This window comes from Lissotriton vulgaris, chromosome 1_1 (assembly GCF_964263255.1).
Source record: "Lissotriton vulgaris chromosome 1_1, aLisVul1.2, whole genome shotgun sequence".
NCBI classification, from domain to species: Eukaryota; Metazoa; Chordata; class Amphibia; order Caudata; family Salamandridae; genus Lissotriton; species Lissotriton vulgaris.
In genome coordinates, this window is record NC_141685.1 from 1,388,913,708 (window position 1) to 1,388,934,125 (window position 20,418).

General features: G+C 42.0%; 1 protein-coding gene across 1 annotated transcript in view; it reads left to right on the plus strand.

Annotated features, from left to right (window-relative positions):
* The window catches only part of AASS (aminoadipate-semialdehyde synthase), a 568,722-nt gene that overhangs the window by 371,668 nt on the left and 176,636 nt on the right, over window positions 1–20,418 (plus strand). Inside the window, exon 13 of the mRNA XM_086966854.1 lies at window positions 4,799–4,866. Within this exon, the coding sequence (XP_086822980.1) occupies window positions 4,799–4,866 (68 nt within the window). The remainder of the gene's footprint in view (window positions 1–4,798; window positions 4,867–20,418) is intronic.

Sequence of the window (20,418 nt, forward strand, 5' to 3'; positions counted from 1 at the left end):
AGATTTGCAGACGAAATTATAAGAAAGCGTTAGTCAGCCAGGAAGAGTTAGGAATACTCCCTTTGGACCACCCTTCAGCGGGCATCCTTGGCCAAGGATTCCAAATCCTTTTGGAAACAAGCCACCTGTTGGATCAATGGTAGGGAACAGAAGCTGGAGGTCACAGTCCAGCCTGAGGATTGTGTGACCCATTTTGGAGCGCTTTATGCACAAGGTATTTGTGAGTTGGAGGCACCCCTAGGGGAAAGAGGGAAAACTCAGGACAAAGCTGTGGCCCTTGTGTTCTCCATGGTAGAAACCCGGGTTTCAATTGGCTCTAGTATAGCAGCCAAAGCCCCAGGACCTGATTGCATCCCAAACGATTTGTACAAAGAGGATCTTACTGTCTGGGCCCCCTATATTAATATGATCACAAATGCTATAACAGCAGGTATGGATATTCCTCCGTCATGGAATATAGTGAAGATAATCCCAATTTTTAAAAAGGGAAAACGAGGCAAACTATAGACCAATAAGTTTAATTGACTCATTGCAAAATTGTTTTTGCTAACAGGTGTTGCGACGAGTCCAGGATTGGATCTCAGAGTACAATATTCTGAGGGATTTCCAAGCTGGCTTTTGTTCGAATATTAGCATGTTGGACCAGGACTTTAGTTTTTTATGTATTTACTGGAGGGAAGTCTGCATCAGAGGTGGCAAACTGTATGTAGCCTTTGTAGACTTACGTACCGCATTTGATTTGGTCCCGCGCACAAAGCTAATGAGAGTGTTGGCCGATATGGGGCTATCACAAAATGTATAAGCTATCCTAATTTGACTGCATTCCGCAAACAGTTCACAGGTTAAGTGGGGGGACAATAACCAGCTCACCAAGCAATTTCCTGTCACCTGTGGAGTGGGACAAGGATGCCTCATAGCGCCAACACTTATCTCCCTCTTTATTAACGGTGTGATTGGTTACTTGGATATGGATGGATGTGATGCCCCAAAGGTGGGCGAGCAAAGAATTCCAGCCTTACTCTTCGCAGATGACGCCCTTTTACTTTCTAAATCCAGCTTTGGCTTGCAACAACTATTGAATAATTGTACAACATTTTGCAAAGTGCATGGCCTGGTACTAAATGAGGCAAAACAAAATATATGATATGATATTCTCGATGGGGAATTCCAGGCCATCCAAGGGACAAATCTATGTAGGAGACTGTCTCCTTGAGCAAGTTTTTGCTTTTGAATATTTAGGTATTCATTTAACTCCAAATTTAAATTGGGCACCTCAAATCGAAAAGGCACAGGCAACTATAATCCAACAAACCACACACCTAGGTAAGATACATAAAAAATAGTGTCCAGGAAAGTGGGTCCAGCCCTAGAGATCTATAATACCAAACTATTGGGGGGAATCCTCTATGGGGCCGAACTGTTGGGTATAGGAATTGTAAACTCCCTTGTTTCAGTAGAAAACAGGTTCATTCCACCAATGCTAAACCTCCCGATTAGCACGCCCCTGGTTCCCATGTTCCTGGACCTGGGCCGGAAAACGCTTCAGAATAAGATGAGCTATAAGCAGCTATGGTTTTGGCACCGCCTATGGTCAGTAAATCAGCTTACTCCATATAGAGCAGAGACCATAGACCTCTTAAAGTGAACACGGGTAAATTCCATCCCATGGTTCAGTTGTTTGAAGAACCTACTGAAGAGACTTGGTATGGAAGAATATTGGACATCCCCAGAAAAACTTGACCTCATCCAAAAGTGCAGGGTAAAAAAGATTTACTGGGACGGTATTATGGAGAAGGAGGTGGCCAAATGGGTGGGCACTCTGACCCAAGATTTTACCAATTTTAAATTTGCCCCTTATTATGAAGAAACCATCGATGAAATTGTCCCACCTTTGGCAAGGAAATTATTTATACAATACTGTCTTAAAACATTGCCAACTAAACTGTTCTGCAAAAAGTGTAGCAATGTGTCCGTAGATGATCAGTGTCCGGCATGCAATGCTTGTTCAGAATCAATAGTCCACCTGTTGTTTTTCTGCCCCCACTACAAAACCCTGAGGACCAAGTGGATTGTGCCATTATGCAGATTGGTCGGTCCGGGACACTATTTGGAGGCCATGAGAATATTAGCCACGGATACACGTAGGGTTGTGGTATTTGGTCTCGCTAGATTCTGGTATGCACTATGGATAAAACGCTCTAAATGTATTACATAGTCTTCCAAATTACTGCTATATCGGGGACCCTTCTTTATTTATCAACTTTTAATTCTGCATTTCCCTTTTTATACAATGCTGTATATTGTATTTTGCACTTTTTATCCATTGTTGTTTATTGTACTTTGCATGCTATTTTATTGCTTGTACTACTTTTATAGCACCTTGCACTTTTTAAGATCTTTGTGATCGAAAATAAGGTATTTGATGATGATATTAACAATTCAAACACTGGAGTTTTGTTCAGTTATCCCTTTTAGAAAGGTGATCAAATACATGATTGTTAAAATGCAAAGAGCAGTCCGGACTTCCTAAAACTGTAAAGCCACAGGTTGATCCTTTATCAAAAAATAGCGGAGAGACTTTGATGGTTATTTGCAGGCCCCAAGCCCCACCATCCCCTTCCCCAATTTTCAACACATAATCCCAGCTAGGACATGCGTGGCAAAAGATGTTTACGAATGATACATTATAGAGTGGCCCTCTAAAAACACAGCACCGTTTTAAGTATGTTTTACCTGTTTCCTAGGGGCCTAATAAATTATTCCTTTCATCACATGTGAACACACCCTGAAGATAACCAGGTTTGAAGACATCTGGACCAGATATAGGCAATTCTGTGCAACTACTGGACTCTAATGATCAATGGTAGATTGGCCCCAAAAAAGCGGAACACAATGATACTCCTAGGATAGTGCGCATAGGAAGGATTGCAAATCCGAGGGGCATTGTGTCCACAAATTCTGCAGCCCTAAGAACATTTTCTCTGCAACTGCAGCAATAAAATATTATTGTATGCAGGGCAGTGCGAACAGTGAATCCTTTCAATTCACTCCATAAACGAAGACCCCGAAAGACCAAGTCTTGATTACAAGTAGACTGAAAGAGCTTAAACATGGAACCTCTGTGCGTTCCCTATGAAATTACTACTTTTATTCAGTGCTCTGATCTAGCAGATGGCAGCGGATTCTTCCACTTTCATCTTCCTGTCGAGGCCCGAATCTCTCTGCTGTCCTGACTCGTCTGCTCCAGCATGCTCCATAACTCGCTCTGTGGGACACCTGTAACCACTGCCAAGTGATGATGTATGTACACTGTTCACATTACCAGAAATTATATAAAGAACAAGCAAAGATGGGGGAAGTGAAATAAAATGAGCAAAAAAAACGGACAGCAACTCGAATGGAGGATGGGGGGAAGCAACGGGAAGAGGAAGCAAAAAGAACGAGGGAGGATTGGTGGGTGTAAGCACACGGACGAGGGAGGACAGGAGGAACATGGAGGTGGATGGGCAAGGCAGCCAGGTAAGAATACAAGACAAAACAAGCAGCAAAGCAGTGATGAGAGAGGGTATGGGACCTGAAACAGGTGCCTCTGAAAATAGCGTTTGACATTTGAGCTCTGTCTTCGAATGCTTAGCAAATGTGATGAGATAAGAACATGATTTACAGGCCTGTTAACAAAAATTGAGCAGGGTGAGTGAGAAAACAGGCCCGATTGTGTCAATTGCTTTTCAAGAAAGAAAAAGGTAGTTTGTAAAACACATGCTAAAATGGTGAATAGTGTATTGATTTATTACTTGGTCCCTTCTCTAGGGGAGGGCTGAACACACCAAAATGCATGATTAATGCATGCTATGGACAAATGCAGAGAAAGAATAAGTGAGTGAAGATGGAGCCAGCAAATTGGAAGCCTATGGCCAGGCTTAAACCCACAAAGTATATACAACATGTCTCAAAGAGATGGTGTAGGTGCTTTCTACTCGAGACCTAAAAGCTATGGACTAGAATGTGCCCCTAACACCCTTCGAGTGATGACCCATTGTTGAGATTATTTCAAGCATTCCTTCCAACACTATTTTTTTTCTTGTAAACCTGCATCTTAGTGACTGTTACTTGATCAAGCATTCATTATTTTTACTGCAAATAGCATTCTTATACCTTTATATTTTGATTTGTGACATCGGTGATCTGCATTCTTATACATAAAACTTTTTGAAATTGTCAACTTCTTCTCTGATGTCCACTTTTCATGTCTGCCCTATTTAAACCAAAGCAATAAAAAATTCTGACTTAAATGCTATAATTATTGCACAGAATCCACTTCCCTTTCATCTCTGATGTCACTTACTCTTTGGGAATTTAAGACCTTTAAAAAACATGAAATTCATTAGCATATTCAGACCACTGAAAAGGGATACCACGCTAGCAGTGACGTAGCTAGCACTTTGGTTGCCCATGGCTGTCCTCGTGTTTGCCGCCCCGCATCAAAGAGTGGGCGGGGGGCAATTGCCGCCCGAGACGGCAGGTAAGAGCGGGGGAGGCTGTGGCTCTCAAAACACGTGCTGCCCGTGGCAGACCGCCTCCCACCCCTGCCGCTAGATCACTGCACACTAGAAGGTGTGGTGAGACTGAATACATTTTATTTGTTTTTTTGTTTAGTTGCATATTCATTTTGTATGAGAGTACAAATGTGTGTGGCTTTCTTTTTTCAGTGATTCCTTAACATTAGAAGATGAATACATTTCTAAAAAAGGTTCCAACATCTAGTCTGACACACTTTTTCTGTTTTCTTCAACTACAGGCTGTGATTGCATCCAATGGTTCACTGACTCCGAAATTCAGGTACATCCAGAAGCTGAGGGAAAGCAGGTAAGGATCCATTTCAGTATTCATGCTTTCAGAATCATTTCACCATCAATGTAAGGTACCTGCACTATTTAGAAAGTGTTCATCAAATTATACAAAAGTAATGCAGAATTATAGGAGGTTAAAAAATGTACAGACTTATTGGCTTCTGATGTAATATAGCGTTTATTTATGTCGGTTTGTAACATTATCTGCTTGCATTTATAGTGCTGCATGAGCATGCAAGTGGTTTTATTTTAATTGTATTAGTTGCCATCTCTGGGTGTCCTTAGTTCTAGATTGTTGATATAAAATGTTTGCTTTTATTCTTTCTGTGGTGCATTTCCGCTCACCACTCTGGAGGTACACAGTAAGCTCCACACCTGAATGTGCAAATGAGTTTTTCACTAGTTACAACTTGGAGCACATTTTGGCTCTCTCTTCTCCTTTACCTACAAGGAAGAGGCATTAGTAGAAATAAAAATGGTTTAATCTGCCTCACACTTGATTAATAGTCATCACATTGAGAGTGAAATTAGCTCCAGCAGTATTAGAATGGAGCTTGTATATGATTGGCTACAGTGCTGAAATTGTTTTTTTGTCCACCGACATGCAAATCAGGCACAGTGTGCCTGATTTGCAATGTGTAATACAAGTGATTAAGGCAACATATTCAACGTATTGCAAGTCCCGAAGGTCTTTTTAGTTTAAAGATAGAAACAGTGCTCCTGCAAAATGTCAGGGTGACCACAAGATTGTCATAGAACTGCCATATATCAACAATAAATATACCATATGTGTACTAATGAACACAACTACTTCTGATGTTTATTGTTCTTTCATCTGGATGTGTTTGACCGTCACGGCAGTGGGGGTCTCTCTATTCTGAAGATCTCTCAATCAATCAATTGGGGATTTGTAAGCACGCTACTCCCCCATGAGGGTCTCAAGGCGCTGAGGGGTGGGGGGGTAGTCCGCAGATCTGTTTAGCCGAAGAGCCAGGTCTTGAGGTTCTTCCTGAAGTTGTTCCTTGAGGGGGTGCTTCTGATGTGTGCCGATAGCTCATCCAGGTCTTGGCTGCAATGTGAGAGACGGATCTTCCGCCTGCTTTGGCTCTGTGGATGCGCTGGGTTTCGACCAGTGTGAGGTTGGAAGATCGAAGGTTTCTTTTGGGTACGTGGAGGTTGATTCTGTCGTTGAGGTATTTGGGTACGTTGTTGTGCAGGCATGAGTGGGGATTTTGATAGGGACTCTTTTCTCCACGGGGACCCAGTGGAGACTTCTTAGGTGTTGGCTGATGTGTTCGTGTTGAGGGATGCCGAGGACGCGTCTGGCGGCGGTGTTCTGTATTGTCTGGAGTTTGCGGAGAAGGCATTTGTTGATGCCGGCTTAGAGTGCTTTTCCATAGTCCAGTCTGCTGTTGATGAGTGCGTGGGTGACTGTCTTCCTTGACTCAGGGGGGATCCACTTGAAGGTGTTGCGGAGGATGCAGAGGGTGTTGAAGCAGCTTGAGGTGACGGCGTTAATCTGTCGGTTCATGGTGAGTGATGAGTCGAGTACGATGCCGAGGTTCTTGGCGTGGTCTTAGGGGGTAGGTGGGCTTCCGAGGGCAGTCGGCCAACAGGTGCTGTCCCATGCAGAAGGGGTGGTACCAAGGACAAGGACTTCGGCCTTCTAAGCGTTGAGCTGCCGGCAGCTGTTGGTCATCCAGACTGCGACGTCTTGCATTCCTTTCTGGAAGCTGAGTTTGGCAGTGGTGGGGTCTTTGGTGAGGGAGAGGATGAGCTGGGTGTTGTTGGAGTAGGCTGTGAGGGGGGCCATGTAGATGTTGAAGAGGGTGGGGTTCAGGGATGAACCCTGTGGGACTCTGCACGTGATTTTCGTGGGGTCAGAGAGTAAGGGTGGGAGTCTAATCCGTTGCCTTCTTCCGGTGAGGAATGATCAGATCCAGTGTAGGGCTGTTCCTTGTATGCCTGCTTTGTGTAGCCTGGTGACCAGTGTGCAGTAAGAGACGGTGTCGAAGGCCGCTGATAGGTCGAGTAGGATGAGGGCTGTGGAGTGGCCTTGGTCCAGGAGGGTGCAGATGTAGTCTGTGGCAGCGAGTAGGGCGATCTCTGTGCTGTGGTTGCTTCGGAATCCGAATTGGGACGGGTCGAGGACGGCGTTCTCTTCAATGAATTGTGTCAGTTTCCTGTTGACTGTATTCTCTGCAAACTTGGCTGCGAAGAGGAGGAGCGAGATGGGCCGATAGTTCAGGAGGTCAGTGGGGTCAGCTGTGGGCTTCTTAAGCAGGGGTATGACTTCTGTGAGCTTCCAGTCGTCTGGGAAGGTGCCTATTTTGAAGGTGGTGTTGATGGTGCGTTGTAGTTCGGGTGTGATGGCGGCCGCGGCTCTGTGGTAGATGTGAGAGGGGCAGGGGTTGATGGGGGCCCGAGTAGATGCTTGTCATGGTCGAGGTGGTGTCTTCGGCCGTGATCAGTGTCCAGTTGGAGATGGTGGGCTGGCTGGTGTTTATAGGGGGCGAGGGGCCATCTGTGGCGCCTGGTGGATGGTTGAAAAATACCTTAATTTAAAATAACTTTCTAAAAGAACTTGGATAACCTGCACCGACCACTCATATCTGGTCTCCCTGAACCTCTACTACAATGGTGTCACTCTTGCCATGACTTGTATATGCTTTTTGAGGTGGAGCATTCGAGACCTTTTGTATATACTTTAGTATATACTTATATGTGTATGTACTTTGTGGGCTCTGGAGATCAGCCCTAGGACTTGTCTGATTCCGCTGATGGACTTTTTTTTTCTGTTCAACTGCCTCTTTTTAACTGTCTTGATAGAAAACGACCAGTAGAGGTCAGTAAAATACCAGAATTGCTTTCTGCTTGGGACTTTTTTTTTCTCTTCTGGTAAATGCCTCTGTTTAACTTTCTTGATAGAAAACGACCAGCAGATGTCAGTAAAATACCTGAATCACTTTAGCATTCTCTAGATTCCAGTCCATATAAATTGTCTGCCACAAGCACCCGTAGACAATATTATTTTTTTCAAATCTTTTATTTTCAGCGATATGACCACCGAAGGCCCTGATTTTATATTAAAAACAGAGCTTTGGACTGTACCATTTCCAACTGAAAGGCATTATTGTTCTCCATGTGTTCCCATAACTGGCGAGTCACGCAGTTTGGTGCTTACTTTTCCTCCATGTTAAAGAACAGTAGATGTTTCAGCACCCAGGCTAATGTGCTGCATAGCTAAATACATATTAGGTCCCAAATGTGAGACCGATTGCATTGCAAATGCTTATTTAATATTATACTATGTCTTTCTGTAAAGTGCAGTGCCACCCTTCTCATAGGGTCTTGGCATGCTATATTAAGAACAAAAATAAATAAGAAATAAAAATGCATGAATTGAACCTTTTGCAATGGTTTAATAATTTGTACACATGAAAAAAACACAATGTTGAAAAGTTATCTCGTCTGAGAGTAGTATGCAAGAGAGAAGAGGAGCCTCATGACCTGCTTGAGGATTTGCCTTTCAAGAGAAATGGCCTCTCCTTAAACTCAACTGTAGCTTATTCCACTTGGAATATTTGTGTATATTTACTGTAGGTGTTTATATAAAGAATTACAGATGGTTAGCAGTGAATTACAGGGATATTGTTCACTAAGGGGTTCTGAGTGACATCAAATAGACAATGAGAGCAAAACTTGAGTTGTCTACGATGCCACCTAGTACCGGAGTTGAACAACAGCCCCACAATCGTGTTTTGCCCACCTACCACTTAAATTTGGGCCCCAAAATCATTGACTCCTAAAATCATTGGCCCTTGCTTTCAACAGCTGTACTGGGGCAGAGGAGTGATGGGGGAGCCATACATAGCATGGCAGCCTGGAATTCCTTATTTAAGTAGTTGCCCGTCATTGCTCAGCCATAGCAGTAAATGAATGAATTTAGAATCCAGTCGTTTCCGCTCATGGCTCTCTATAATCCATTATTACACTGCACAAGTGCAAGACTATAGCGCGGGGACGCACTGTTTCTTCTGTGTAACCGGGCGCTTAATAAATGTTTTTATTATTATTATTATTTATAGCTTTCACACCAAATCACATAGCAGTGAAATATCAAAGCGCTTCCTCCTGAATGCTTCACCGGTACCCCATAAGAAAGCCATTGGCTGGTTTTTTAGGTCTCGTCCTATTCCATTCCGCAAGGAATGAATAGGATGAGACTATTGGGGCTAAACTAAGGGCTAAACTAAGCTCTGAAAAATGCGGATTTCCAGAAGTGCATGTGGTCTCGTGAACGCGCTTCTATCCGCCTGCCTCGCATCACCACATGAAAGCCATTTGTTGCTTGTTCACACTTCTTTCACGGCCGCGAGGCCATGCGTGCTTCAAAGGGATCCGCTCACTTCTCCTCCCCCCTCGCCGAGAGCTTCACATTCCAAAGAGCTCTCCCCCGCCCCACTCTGACTTCACATTCTTTTTTTTTTTTTTACTGTAATTTCACAAACTCAACACAACAAAACAATTTGTACAAACTTCTTTGGCATTATGCTCAGCTTTAAATGTAGACCGCTTTACATCGCAATTCATATGCCACTGGTATTTACTTTACAAGTATAATGTATTAGACTAGAACAATTGCATCTTTGAAACATTACACCCGCAACAAACACGTACAAACAGACAGCAAGTCAGTTGCTTACATCTCTCACATATCCATGCTACTAACTTTAAATATCACTGTTCGTATAAAACTTTGCCGCCACCATACCATGACTTTTTTACACTGCTACGTGCCAAATATCTCCAAAACCCACATTTCTTCCCTATACTACACCCCTTCGCAGTCTAAAGCACCCTGAGCCCCATGCGAAGCTACCTACACATTGCATGCAATCTTCTTATCCTCAGTGTACAGCATGCAGAACATGAACTCTGAACTCCCATTCACCTAACTAACATCACCCTCTACCCCTAGCCTCCTCATATCCTTCAGCCCCCAAACACTACCATGCTTGCAACTCAACCAGCTCTGTAGCAGAGCTTACCCTCTACTCCTAGGCCACCCTCTACACCATCCTTCTGTGCCGTTACTTTCTTCTCTTTATTGTCAAGAAAATTAAGCGCGCAACACACATGCACTCAACACTATCACGTCAGCTAATACGCACATAAGCCACCACCTGCCCCCACCCCAACAAATACCTCACCACTGTCTTAGCAAGCCAACTTCAATCCACCTAGCTAGAACCACCCTCCATCTCTACCCCACTCATGTCATTCATCGCACAAACAAATTCGTGAACACAATACAACTAGCTCTGTAAAAAAAACACACCTTCTACTCCTAATGCCTCCTAAATAACATCTCTCCGTGCCATTACTTTCTTCCCTTTATTGTACGGGTGAATTGTTTGCCCAACACCCACGCACTCATCATTCTTATCTTGAAGGCTTCACACAAAAGCCACTACGTGACACCCATCCCTAAACACCATCTACCTACTGTCCTATTGAGCCACACCTTGTACATCCGCAATACTACACTCAACAGCAACAATTTGCACGTTGCGCTTTTTACATTACATAGTTAGTTTGCAGATGCATTCATACAAACATGTTTGCATTTACAACTCACACGGACAGCATATGTTAAAATTGCGTTCAAGTCATGCTGTTCGCAATTGCGTTCAGAAATATCCGTTCGCATCTCCTATTCACAAACAGCATGTGTTAATATTGCGCTATGTTTCATGCTGTTTTACAATTTTGCTACAACTGCAGCCTTCATATCTCGTGCTCCTCATTTTTAAACATAAGTATTATGCTTGTGCAGCTGCTGTCCCACCTCCTATCCAAGCAAAGCTAACAGTGGAAGCTCCATAGTGTAGCTCCATGATGTCCTCGCTTGTGGACACACCGTGAACTCTTGCACCGTACTCAGCATCACCATCCCTGCCGCAAAAATGCTTACCATTTAATCTGCATAACTCCCCTTGCTCCTACAACGCCCACAACAAACACACCCAGGTCCATGCCTAACACCCATCAGCCCATGGCAGCAAAGACACTAAATAAAAAACAGATACTCTTTACTCCTAGTCTTCTTGGCCTCTATCTATACGTGCCTTTCATTATTTCTATCCTTGTGTGGTTCAGAGCAATTGCCTGAGTAGTACCCCAGATAACCCTTAAAACAGACACAAAAAACACATGACTTCTTTTCCTGCATTTCTATTAAAATCTGTATCACTAGCACAGTTCGTCTACAAGTAGACCCACATCTCACCTTCACTTTCTGCCACTGCTTCGTACTTAACACCCACCCCACCCCCTACATTCTGTCCATAACTTTCATCCCCCCCGCAGTCTCAGACATCCTCAGACACATGCGCATCTATTTATACATAACCTACGATCTTTTCTCCCTCCTTGTACAGCATACCCAACAGAAACTCAACTTCCATCCAACTCACTGCATCACCCCCACCCCTAGCCCCTTCATATCTTTTAGCTTCCAACTCCAAGCATGTCTACAAACCAACACCTCTGTAAAAAAACACTAATATACTCCTAGTCCCCCCTAGCTAACCTCATACTGTGCCGTTTTTATTAATGAGGTAGTTTTCAAAATAGCAAAATTAATAGCTTTGTCATTCACAATGCAAATATTTTTAACTTTCGCAAATGGGACACCAATAGCTTTTGTAATGCAATATGTGTAGTATTTACATGACTTATATGTATTGATATTACAAGTAAAAATGGCTTTTATTTTTTGAAATAATTAATACTTTACTAAAAGGTATTGTAATTTATAATGGCAATAGCTTTTGTAAATAACTTTTTTGAAGATTATGTTCATTGTATTTTATTGTGCCGAAAATTAAGAACAGAAGTGAAATATTAACATCTTTCTGTGACATTTGTAATAACCATTAGAACATTGAGAGAACATATTTGAACTAGTTGTTGTTCAATAGTTGCACAGATTGATGCTATGGTAGCGCTGAGTGATGTTGTGGTGGCAACAAGTGATGCTAAGGCATTCAATGATGCTGTGGTAGTGCATAGTAATGTTGTGGTGTCCCTGGCTGATACTGTAGTGGTGCTGAGTAATGCTATATTAATGTGATAGATAGACAGAGTGAGAGCGATAGGTAGACAAATAGATAACGTGTATCTGTGTTGCATTGAGTAGACTGTAAGTATGAGGTATGTAATTATGTAGCATATAATCAAATGGCACTGAGTGGTATTGTTTGGAGTGTATGTTGCATTCAGCGCAATGTAATTATGTAGTGTATGTTTTTTTGACACTAAGTGTATGTTGCACTGAGTACTGTGTAATTATGTGGCGTGTAATTATGTGGCTCCGAGTGACATTTCGGTATTTAGAATGTATGTTGCATTGAGTGCAGTGTAAAAATGTAGCGTGTAATTATGTGACACTGAATAGTATTTGGAGTGTATGTTATATTAAGTGCAGTGTAATTATGTAGCATGTAATTATGTGGTGCGCAAATGTGGCTGAATGTTATTTGGAGTTTATGTTGCATTGAGTGCAATGTAATTATATAGAGTGTCATTATCTGGCACTGAGAGGTATTTGGAATGTATGTTGCATTGAATGCTGTGTAATAATGTGGTGTGTAATTATGTGGTACCGAGTGATATTTCGATATTTTGAATTTATGTTGCATTGAGTGCAGTGTAAAAATGTAGCGTGTAATTATGTGCCACTGAATAGTATTTGGAATGTATGTTCCATTGAGTGCAGTGTAATTATGTTGTGTGTAATTATGTGGCGCACAATTATGTGCCACTGAATGGTATTTGGAGTGTATGTTGCATTGAGCGCAATGTAATTATATGGAGTGTAATTATGTGGTACTGAGTGGTATTTGGAGTGTATGTTGCATTGAATGCTATGTAATTATTTGGTGTGTAATTATGTAGCACCGAGTGGGATTTGGAGTGTATGTTGCATTCAGTGCAGTGTAATTATGTGGCATGTAATTATGTGACACTGAGTAGTATTTGAAATGTATATTGAATTAAATGCACTTAATTATGTAGCATGTGAGGGTGCGCAGAGTGTAAGGCTAAGCCTAGTATAAAGTGTGCAGTGTCAAGGTGCGCAAAAATCAAAGAACAGCAACAACAACTAGTTCAAATGTGTTCTATCAATGTTTCAAGCTTTATTACAAGTGTTACAAAAAAAGTTAATATTTAACTTCAATTCTTAGATTTTCGCCACGATAAAATACACTAAACATAATCTTCACAAAAGTTAGTTACAAAACTTTGAGCTATTGCCAATATAAATAACAATAACTTTTACTTAAGTTTTAATTATTTAAAAAAATTAAAAGCCTTTGTTATTTATAATATCAATACATCTAAGTCACGTAAATGCAACACATATTGCATTACAAATGCTATAGGTGTCACTTTGCAAAAGTTAAAACTATTAACATGATAAATGACCAAACTATTACTTTTGCTATTTTCAAATCCAACACATAATAACTAATTTGTCATTTACAATATTAATAGCTCAAACTTTCCTAATGCGAGACCTATTGCATTGCAAATGCTTGTTTCATTTCTGTTCTTGGTGCTTGTGTCACTTTACTAAAGTCGGGTAACCCTAGGTGTTTTAATCTGTGATATGTTACCTTTTCCATACCACACATTTGCGTGCCATCTGTTAGCGTTGAATCAGACAGTAACATCGAAAAGGTTAAAAATTAAATCTAGTTAAATGTCTTTGCTAACTTAAAACAACACTCTGTGGGTCATTGGAATATGTTGCTGTGTGGCTGATTTCTGCTACTGTTACTTTAAAGAAAAAAAAAGCTTGCCAGAAGCTGGGCTGCCACAAACAGCTGACGCGGTTGTTCCTGTGCCAGCTGGTAAGATTACCGAGAGAAGGAAGAGTCGCAAATGATAGCGCTGTTCTGTTTTAAGATTTACCCAATGTACGAGATTGCTGTTTTCTGTTCATAACAGTGTACCGAAAGAGAGTAGCATGTCCTGCATGTAAAGAAAAACATAGACAATGCGTTTGCAACAAGGTAAAAGCATAGCTGCCGCTGGTCGTTGCAGAATGCACAGTGTTGTGTAAATAATGCATATGAATGCTGCCTCTGGTTTTTGTGTGTGAGAAATGCAGAATTGCTGATGCTTGTATTAGCATGGTGTAAGTTGCCCGTGAAAGAGAACGGAAGTATTAGAGGCCGACCAACGTGGGCTAAGTGAAAGCCCCGGCTCGTGCACTCTGCCCTTGGCGCGCGGCCTCTCTTACGTAAGTACAGTTATATTTCTCCCCGCTGCCTTCAAACGTCAACCCGTCCCGGGTAACTCACGTTGTCTGCAAAACGAGCTCCATCGTGTCGCGTCTTTGAACCTAGAAGACCAGCTGTAAAAGTAAGCAGGGCGCACAGCTTTAGAAGCCTTCAGAGGCTAATGCACGGGGGCACCTTGTACAGGGCCGGCTCTAGGCTCATGGTGGCCCTGGGCAGGGAGCGTAGGTAGGGGGCCCGGAAGAGGGGGTCCGGGCGGGGCGGAGCGCGCAGGCCAGTAAAGAGGGGAGGGGGTCAGGGAGTTTAGAAGTGGAACAGAGCCGGAGGCCGCCAAATCCCTGCCAGGGGCCACCACGCAAATATATATCCATCCTCAGAGGATTAATATATTAAGGATATATATTGGCGTGGTGGCCCCTGGGGTTTGGTGGCCCTGTGCAGGTGCACAGCTTGCACATGCCTAGAGCCGGCCCTGCCTTGTATTAAAATAACTCGTTATTAATTTAGCTTCCGTCAGGTTTTTAGGCTCGGTAGTTTCAATACTTTATACAGAAGCCGGGGAAAGGATTAGTGAGTTGTCCTCAGCTCCGATAAGTGTAACGCGCCATGTGATTAGGACCAGATGCCTTGTCCGCGGTGGAAATGCGGGGGCGTCCACAGTCCCCCTCGGTGATACCCTGCGGTTGAAGTGGGTAAAGTATGGGAACTGTGATGCGGCATGCAGTGTAGGCGGTGCCGGAGACGTTCAAATAGTGGGAAGGAATAGTTTCACGTTCTTTATAGTGCTATGAAGTCCCTGGCTGCAACTTAAAACAATTTGAATATGCACGTTCTTATTTCGCGCAAGAAATCACTGTCCACACCTCTTTAGGAGCAAGAAAGGCCACTTTATTTTAAGACAGGTGCATCATAAATTTCATGAACACATTCATTATTTATTTATTTACATAATTCAACTCTACAGTGAGCCTACGAAACCTAAATCCCAAAACCCCGAACAAACTCCTGCCTACTACCCCTAGTACTACCCAACGAGCTACCCTTCAGGATGGCCAACCCGCTCCAGGCTGCCCACCCCACTAGCAAAACCCGCCTCCTAAAAGAACAAAGGCACCTGTCCTAACAGTGGCAAACCTACAAAACAAAGCAGCACCTAGAGCACCGCAAAATAAAAACCCACAAAATAAAAAATAAAAAGAGGGAGGGTGGGTCGGGCAAAACAAACCTCCCTTCTAGCCTCCCGCCACGCAGTTCCCAACCGCCAGCCTGCCTCCCTTATATCTCCTCCGCTAATCAGTCCCCACCTGATTTCCTGATTCTCGCGCGAACATACCCAGGAAGAGACCGGCTCGCGCCTGGCTCTCCCTGGGTCCCCCCTTATAACTGGTATGACGCACAGTATTAGATAGGTTTTCACAAAATATGTACAGAAAATTAGAGTTTAAGAAAAAGCAAGTGCTTTCAAAATGTAAGTGTTTAGTAATGCATAGACTCTACCCTAATGCAAACCTCTTTGGGTGAAGGCAGCTTGCCTGACAACATGTATGTTCAGACACTTTTTAGTTTACAAAAAACATAGAGGGGCTTGGAGCCCGCCTATTTGTTGGCTTTCCTTGTCACTGTCATTCAGTGTTGTAACGTCACACTATCCCAAGTTAGGCAGGTAAAGTCGGGCCTGCCACTGCACCATGTGAGCTGCTGAATGGGGTGGTTCTAAAACATTAAATGGTTGTTTCTGGGCCTCTTTTGTCTGCAAGTCTACAGGCAACGAGCTCATAAATAATACTGTTGGGCAATGAGCAACAGGTGTGGCAGCGGACTGACATAGAGCACGGAAACAGAGAAAGAAAAATTATAAAAATAGGGACACATTGAGAGAGTGGCTGTTGTGAAGTGTATTCACCGTAGAATGAATATATTACTCAAATAAAGGATGTCCACGAGAATATAATTATTTGTATGTTTAATCATAAAGAAAGGAGCTTGTGCGGCAGTGACTACGCAGAGTCACAGAATGACAATGGCACCGGGTGACGTCAGCTTTATACATACTCTGCATAACTATTAGCGCGTGCCTAACAACCAATGGGAGGGACTTCCTGCACACAACAACTAGACCATAACATCTCCTTTTCTTAAGGGAAACAAAGGTTGAGCATCAGAAAACTGTAGGTGGAGGACTAATTGGTACAGGGGGAGTTGCCCAGAAATGAGAGGGGGGATGAAGGATGTGATGACCACATACTAAATAAAATGATCTTGCTAGTACGGTATACAAGTGTAATGCGGGGGCTACGTGGGGAAGGAAAACAAGGGTTGTAAACAATACTAATGAAATGTGTAACCTAAATAAAAAGTTAGGTTTACTGTACGAAATGAATTATGCACAACATATGGCAATTACTATATATGTATAATCAACAGAAAATAAGAACTGACACAATTCCTATTTCACAAAAAAAAAATGGGGTGCATTAAATAAGTGCATTATCAGAAAGCTACCTGTTTTATATCAATAATGACATACAATGACAGTATGAATGAAAAGGCAATATAACGTCTACAAGTTCCATGACTGTAAATAGTCCGTAAAAATTTGAGTGGCAGACGGATGGTTCTGCTGGGACAACCAACTGGAAAGGAGCTCCACATTTTGAGATGGTAATAATGTCCTTGCACAAAAATACATAAGAAGATACTGCGGAGGAGAAAACCGAAGACTGGTGCCACATACTAGTGTATATTATTACTGGTAGCTTGAATACTGATATATGAGTAACATATAACAAAAGGTGATGTATAATATTTACATGCCCGATATACACACTTCAATAGCTGCAATGATAATAGACACTTTATAGAATAACATTCTATATTATGTAGAGCCACTCCAGTATGCGAAATATGTAAAAATAGATGGATCCCACCCTTCTGTACTTAATTCCTTAAGTCGAACATTTGAACCGTGGAAATACTTACACAACAAAATGACTAATCCAGCTTCTAATGATAAAAAAATATATAAGGATATTGTCAGAAATATAAGAACTTCAGAATTAAGATTCCCTTCAATGTATTCTCGGATGAGCTGCAAGTAAAATATTAGGGTAAGCTAAACCTAACTACCTATATAACAAAACAATATGTGAGAAAAGGAAGGAAAATTTGAATGACTTACTATTTATATGCAGGAGAAAGAGTTTAGATCACATGACCTTCAATAACTCACATGGAATATATTTAACATGTATGCAACATCTGAACTGTATACTTACTTACGTGATGGCTTCTAGTTGAACACCTATAGGAATGAGATAAAAGACAAAGGAAACATACCCTACTACCCAATAGCACTCTGTAAGTCACCTTTAAATCCCTTTAATGACAGACGAAAGGTGTGAACTATGTAGATGATTATATTAGATAACGATATTAAAGCACATATCCTCCTCTAACTCATCCACCATATTAATCTTTGCATTATCATTTCGCCACTGACAAAAATTTCCACAGACCTTAGGAAAATGCCCTATTTTTTGGCATTTGGTGCATCTTTTTCCTATAGCTGGACAATATGTGGAATCGGCCTTATGGTTCGGGGAACCACACCTGAAGCATATTACAGGGGAAGGATTAGAAGTATAGTTAGGGTTGCCATTTTTTCTAATATTACTATCTGTTGGTCGGCCTTCTTCTGTCACTTACCAACGCTATGTTTGAATTAACTGATTCATTTGCTTTTGCCAATTCCCTTCTACCTTCGAGTGAACGTTCGATACCCTTGGCGATATCGACAACCTCTGCCAATGTAGGTTTCTTGCAGGCCAATAAACGTTCCTGGATCTTGTGCTCAAAGCAATGGAACACAAATTGATCTCGGATGTAGATATCTGTCATGTCACCAAAATCACATTTCATTGCTAACACTCTTAGATTTCCTATGTACTCCTCAACATTCTCGGACTCTAATTGTTTTCTTAAGGCAAAACGATGTCTGCCCACCATAATGTTTTCATCTTCATCAAATTGTCTCTCCAACCTCTTAACTGCCTCCTGGAATTCATCCAGTGGAATAAATTGACCGGGATCTGGTTCATATTCAGGAAGACTTACAAACATTTCTTGACCAGCCACCCCCAACAACCCAAACAGAATAGCTTTTTTTCTTTCTGCGTCAAATTTCTTGCCATTGATGGCCACTATATAATTCTCGAATGCCCTATACCAGCTCTTCCACTTCATAATTGGTTTACCGGGAATTTACAGGAAGTGGGCAGGAGCATTGAATATATTTTCATTAGACATGACTTCAACTTTGACCTCCTCCTCTTTCTTAATAGATAAATTAATGGTGATGCAGACACAACTAACAAAAATGAAATGAACTGACAAATGCCAGGCTCAATAATGTAAGAGAATGTTGAAAATGCTAAATATCGGCACCTGAATCATAAAAATAAATATCACACTCTCTATAAAACACTTATAAAATCTTGTGATGTGACGATTTAATTAAATAAATTCGATGTCGGAAAGTATTTCTACACGCTTAGTTCATGTGAATTTTCTTAATGTTCCTGAGCACTGAACCGGCGCTAGTGAGCTCGGTGAATACACCACTATTCAGTACTTGAAAGAACCTCTGACGAGAATTGGAAGAAACCAGTTGCGCAAAATGGCGGCACGTACTTACGTCAATGACGTATCGACGCGCTATGACCAGCTGCTCACACTGAAGCGGTTAACTGAATGCGGATGAGGAATGCGTCACCTCCAGCTGACAGTTGGAAGTAAACTGTCAATTACGCTTAACAAATGAATTCCCTCAAACGCCTCTCAACCTCTTCTTGATGTTCTGAAAAATACATTGGAATCTTTGTAATGCCGAATATTTTAAGCACAAAAACTTCACGAACATCCGCACTTGCCTTTTAGTTATCTTTCAGACGCCGCCCCGACAATGAACTTCATGTCAATATCATGACACCGCTTTCCCGTCTGAAATCCTGTTATAACAACTCGAAATGTAGAAAGAAAGAATTACCGATCAGCCTTGAATTAGCTTAAGAAAGAAATGCCTTAACTTGCCTTGAAATGAAATGTAGAACTCCTGAAGAACTTCGAAACGAACTGTAGAAACTCTGAAGAAATTTCCACACAAGCTCCTAGTGAAATCGCATCCCGTACCTCGTCGCCATTGTTGTGAAGTGTATTCACCGTAGAATGAATATATTACTCAAATAAAGGATGTCCACGAGAATATAATTATTTGTATGTTTAATCATAAAGAAAGGAGCTTGTGCGGCAGTGACTACGCAGAGTTACGGAATGACAATGGCACCGGGTGACGTCAGCTTTATACATACTCTGCATAACTATTAGCGCGTGCCTAACAACCAATGGGAGGGACTTCCTGCACACAACAACTAGACCATAACAGTGGCAAATAGAAAAATCATGAGTGACAAAAAGGAAAGAAAGAAAAAGTAAAGATGACAGAAAAAAAATCGTGGAAATACTAATGATCTAACTGTAGGAAAAATGAACGGCAGAAGGAGAGGAAATAAGGGAGAAAATGTAATAGGCAGGCTGGAAGGGTTAAGAAAGGATGAAGGGAATAGTGAAATGATTGGAAGAGTGAAAGGATCAATAGGTCACAGCATGAATCAATGGAAGATGAAGAATGGATAGATGGTCAGTTTAGGAGAGTAGGGTCTGCTTTCCTATGGTCACCCCACTTTTTGCTTTTTGCTTCACTGGTTTTCGACTTAATGTGGCTCTGGGCCTGCTAATCAGACCCACAGCCCAGCTGCTCTCTCTCTAAATTCACTACAATATACTTTAGGTGCATTACCAATTGGATACTGGGTCACCTTATGAGTCCCTGTACAGTGTACTATATGTACCCAGGGCATAGGTGCATCCAAGGCCTACCAGGGGTTGCAACATGTATTATGCCACCCCTGGCTGGCCATTCACATTGACACAACTGGCTGATCACTCAGCTGGGGCAAGGTTGTGTTATCACCCCTTGCTTATATATAGTATACCTATAGCTAACCTTATATCTAGACACATATACACCTATAAGTTGAATCGAGCACACGCGCTGATTGTGAACGGGGGCATTTACGGTCAACAACGATACGGGCGAGAGCCATCCTAAACAAAGTATGAAGTGGAGTCCCATGGATAAGACAAAGTGGACATTATAACAGAAGACCCCCGTAGAACCCCTATGCGGGTTGGAATTATCA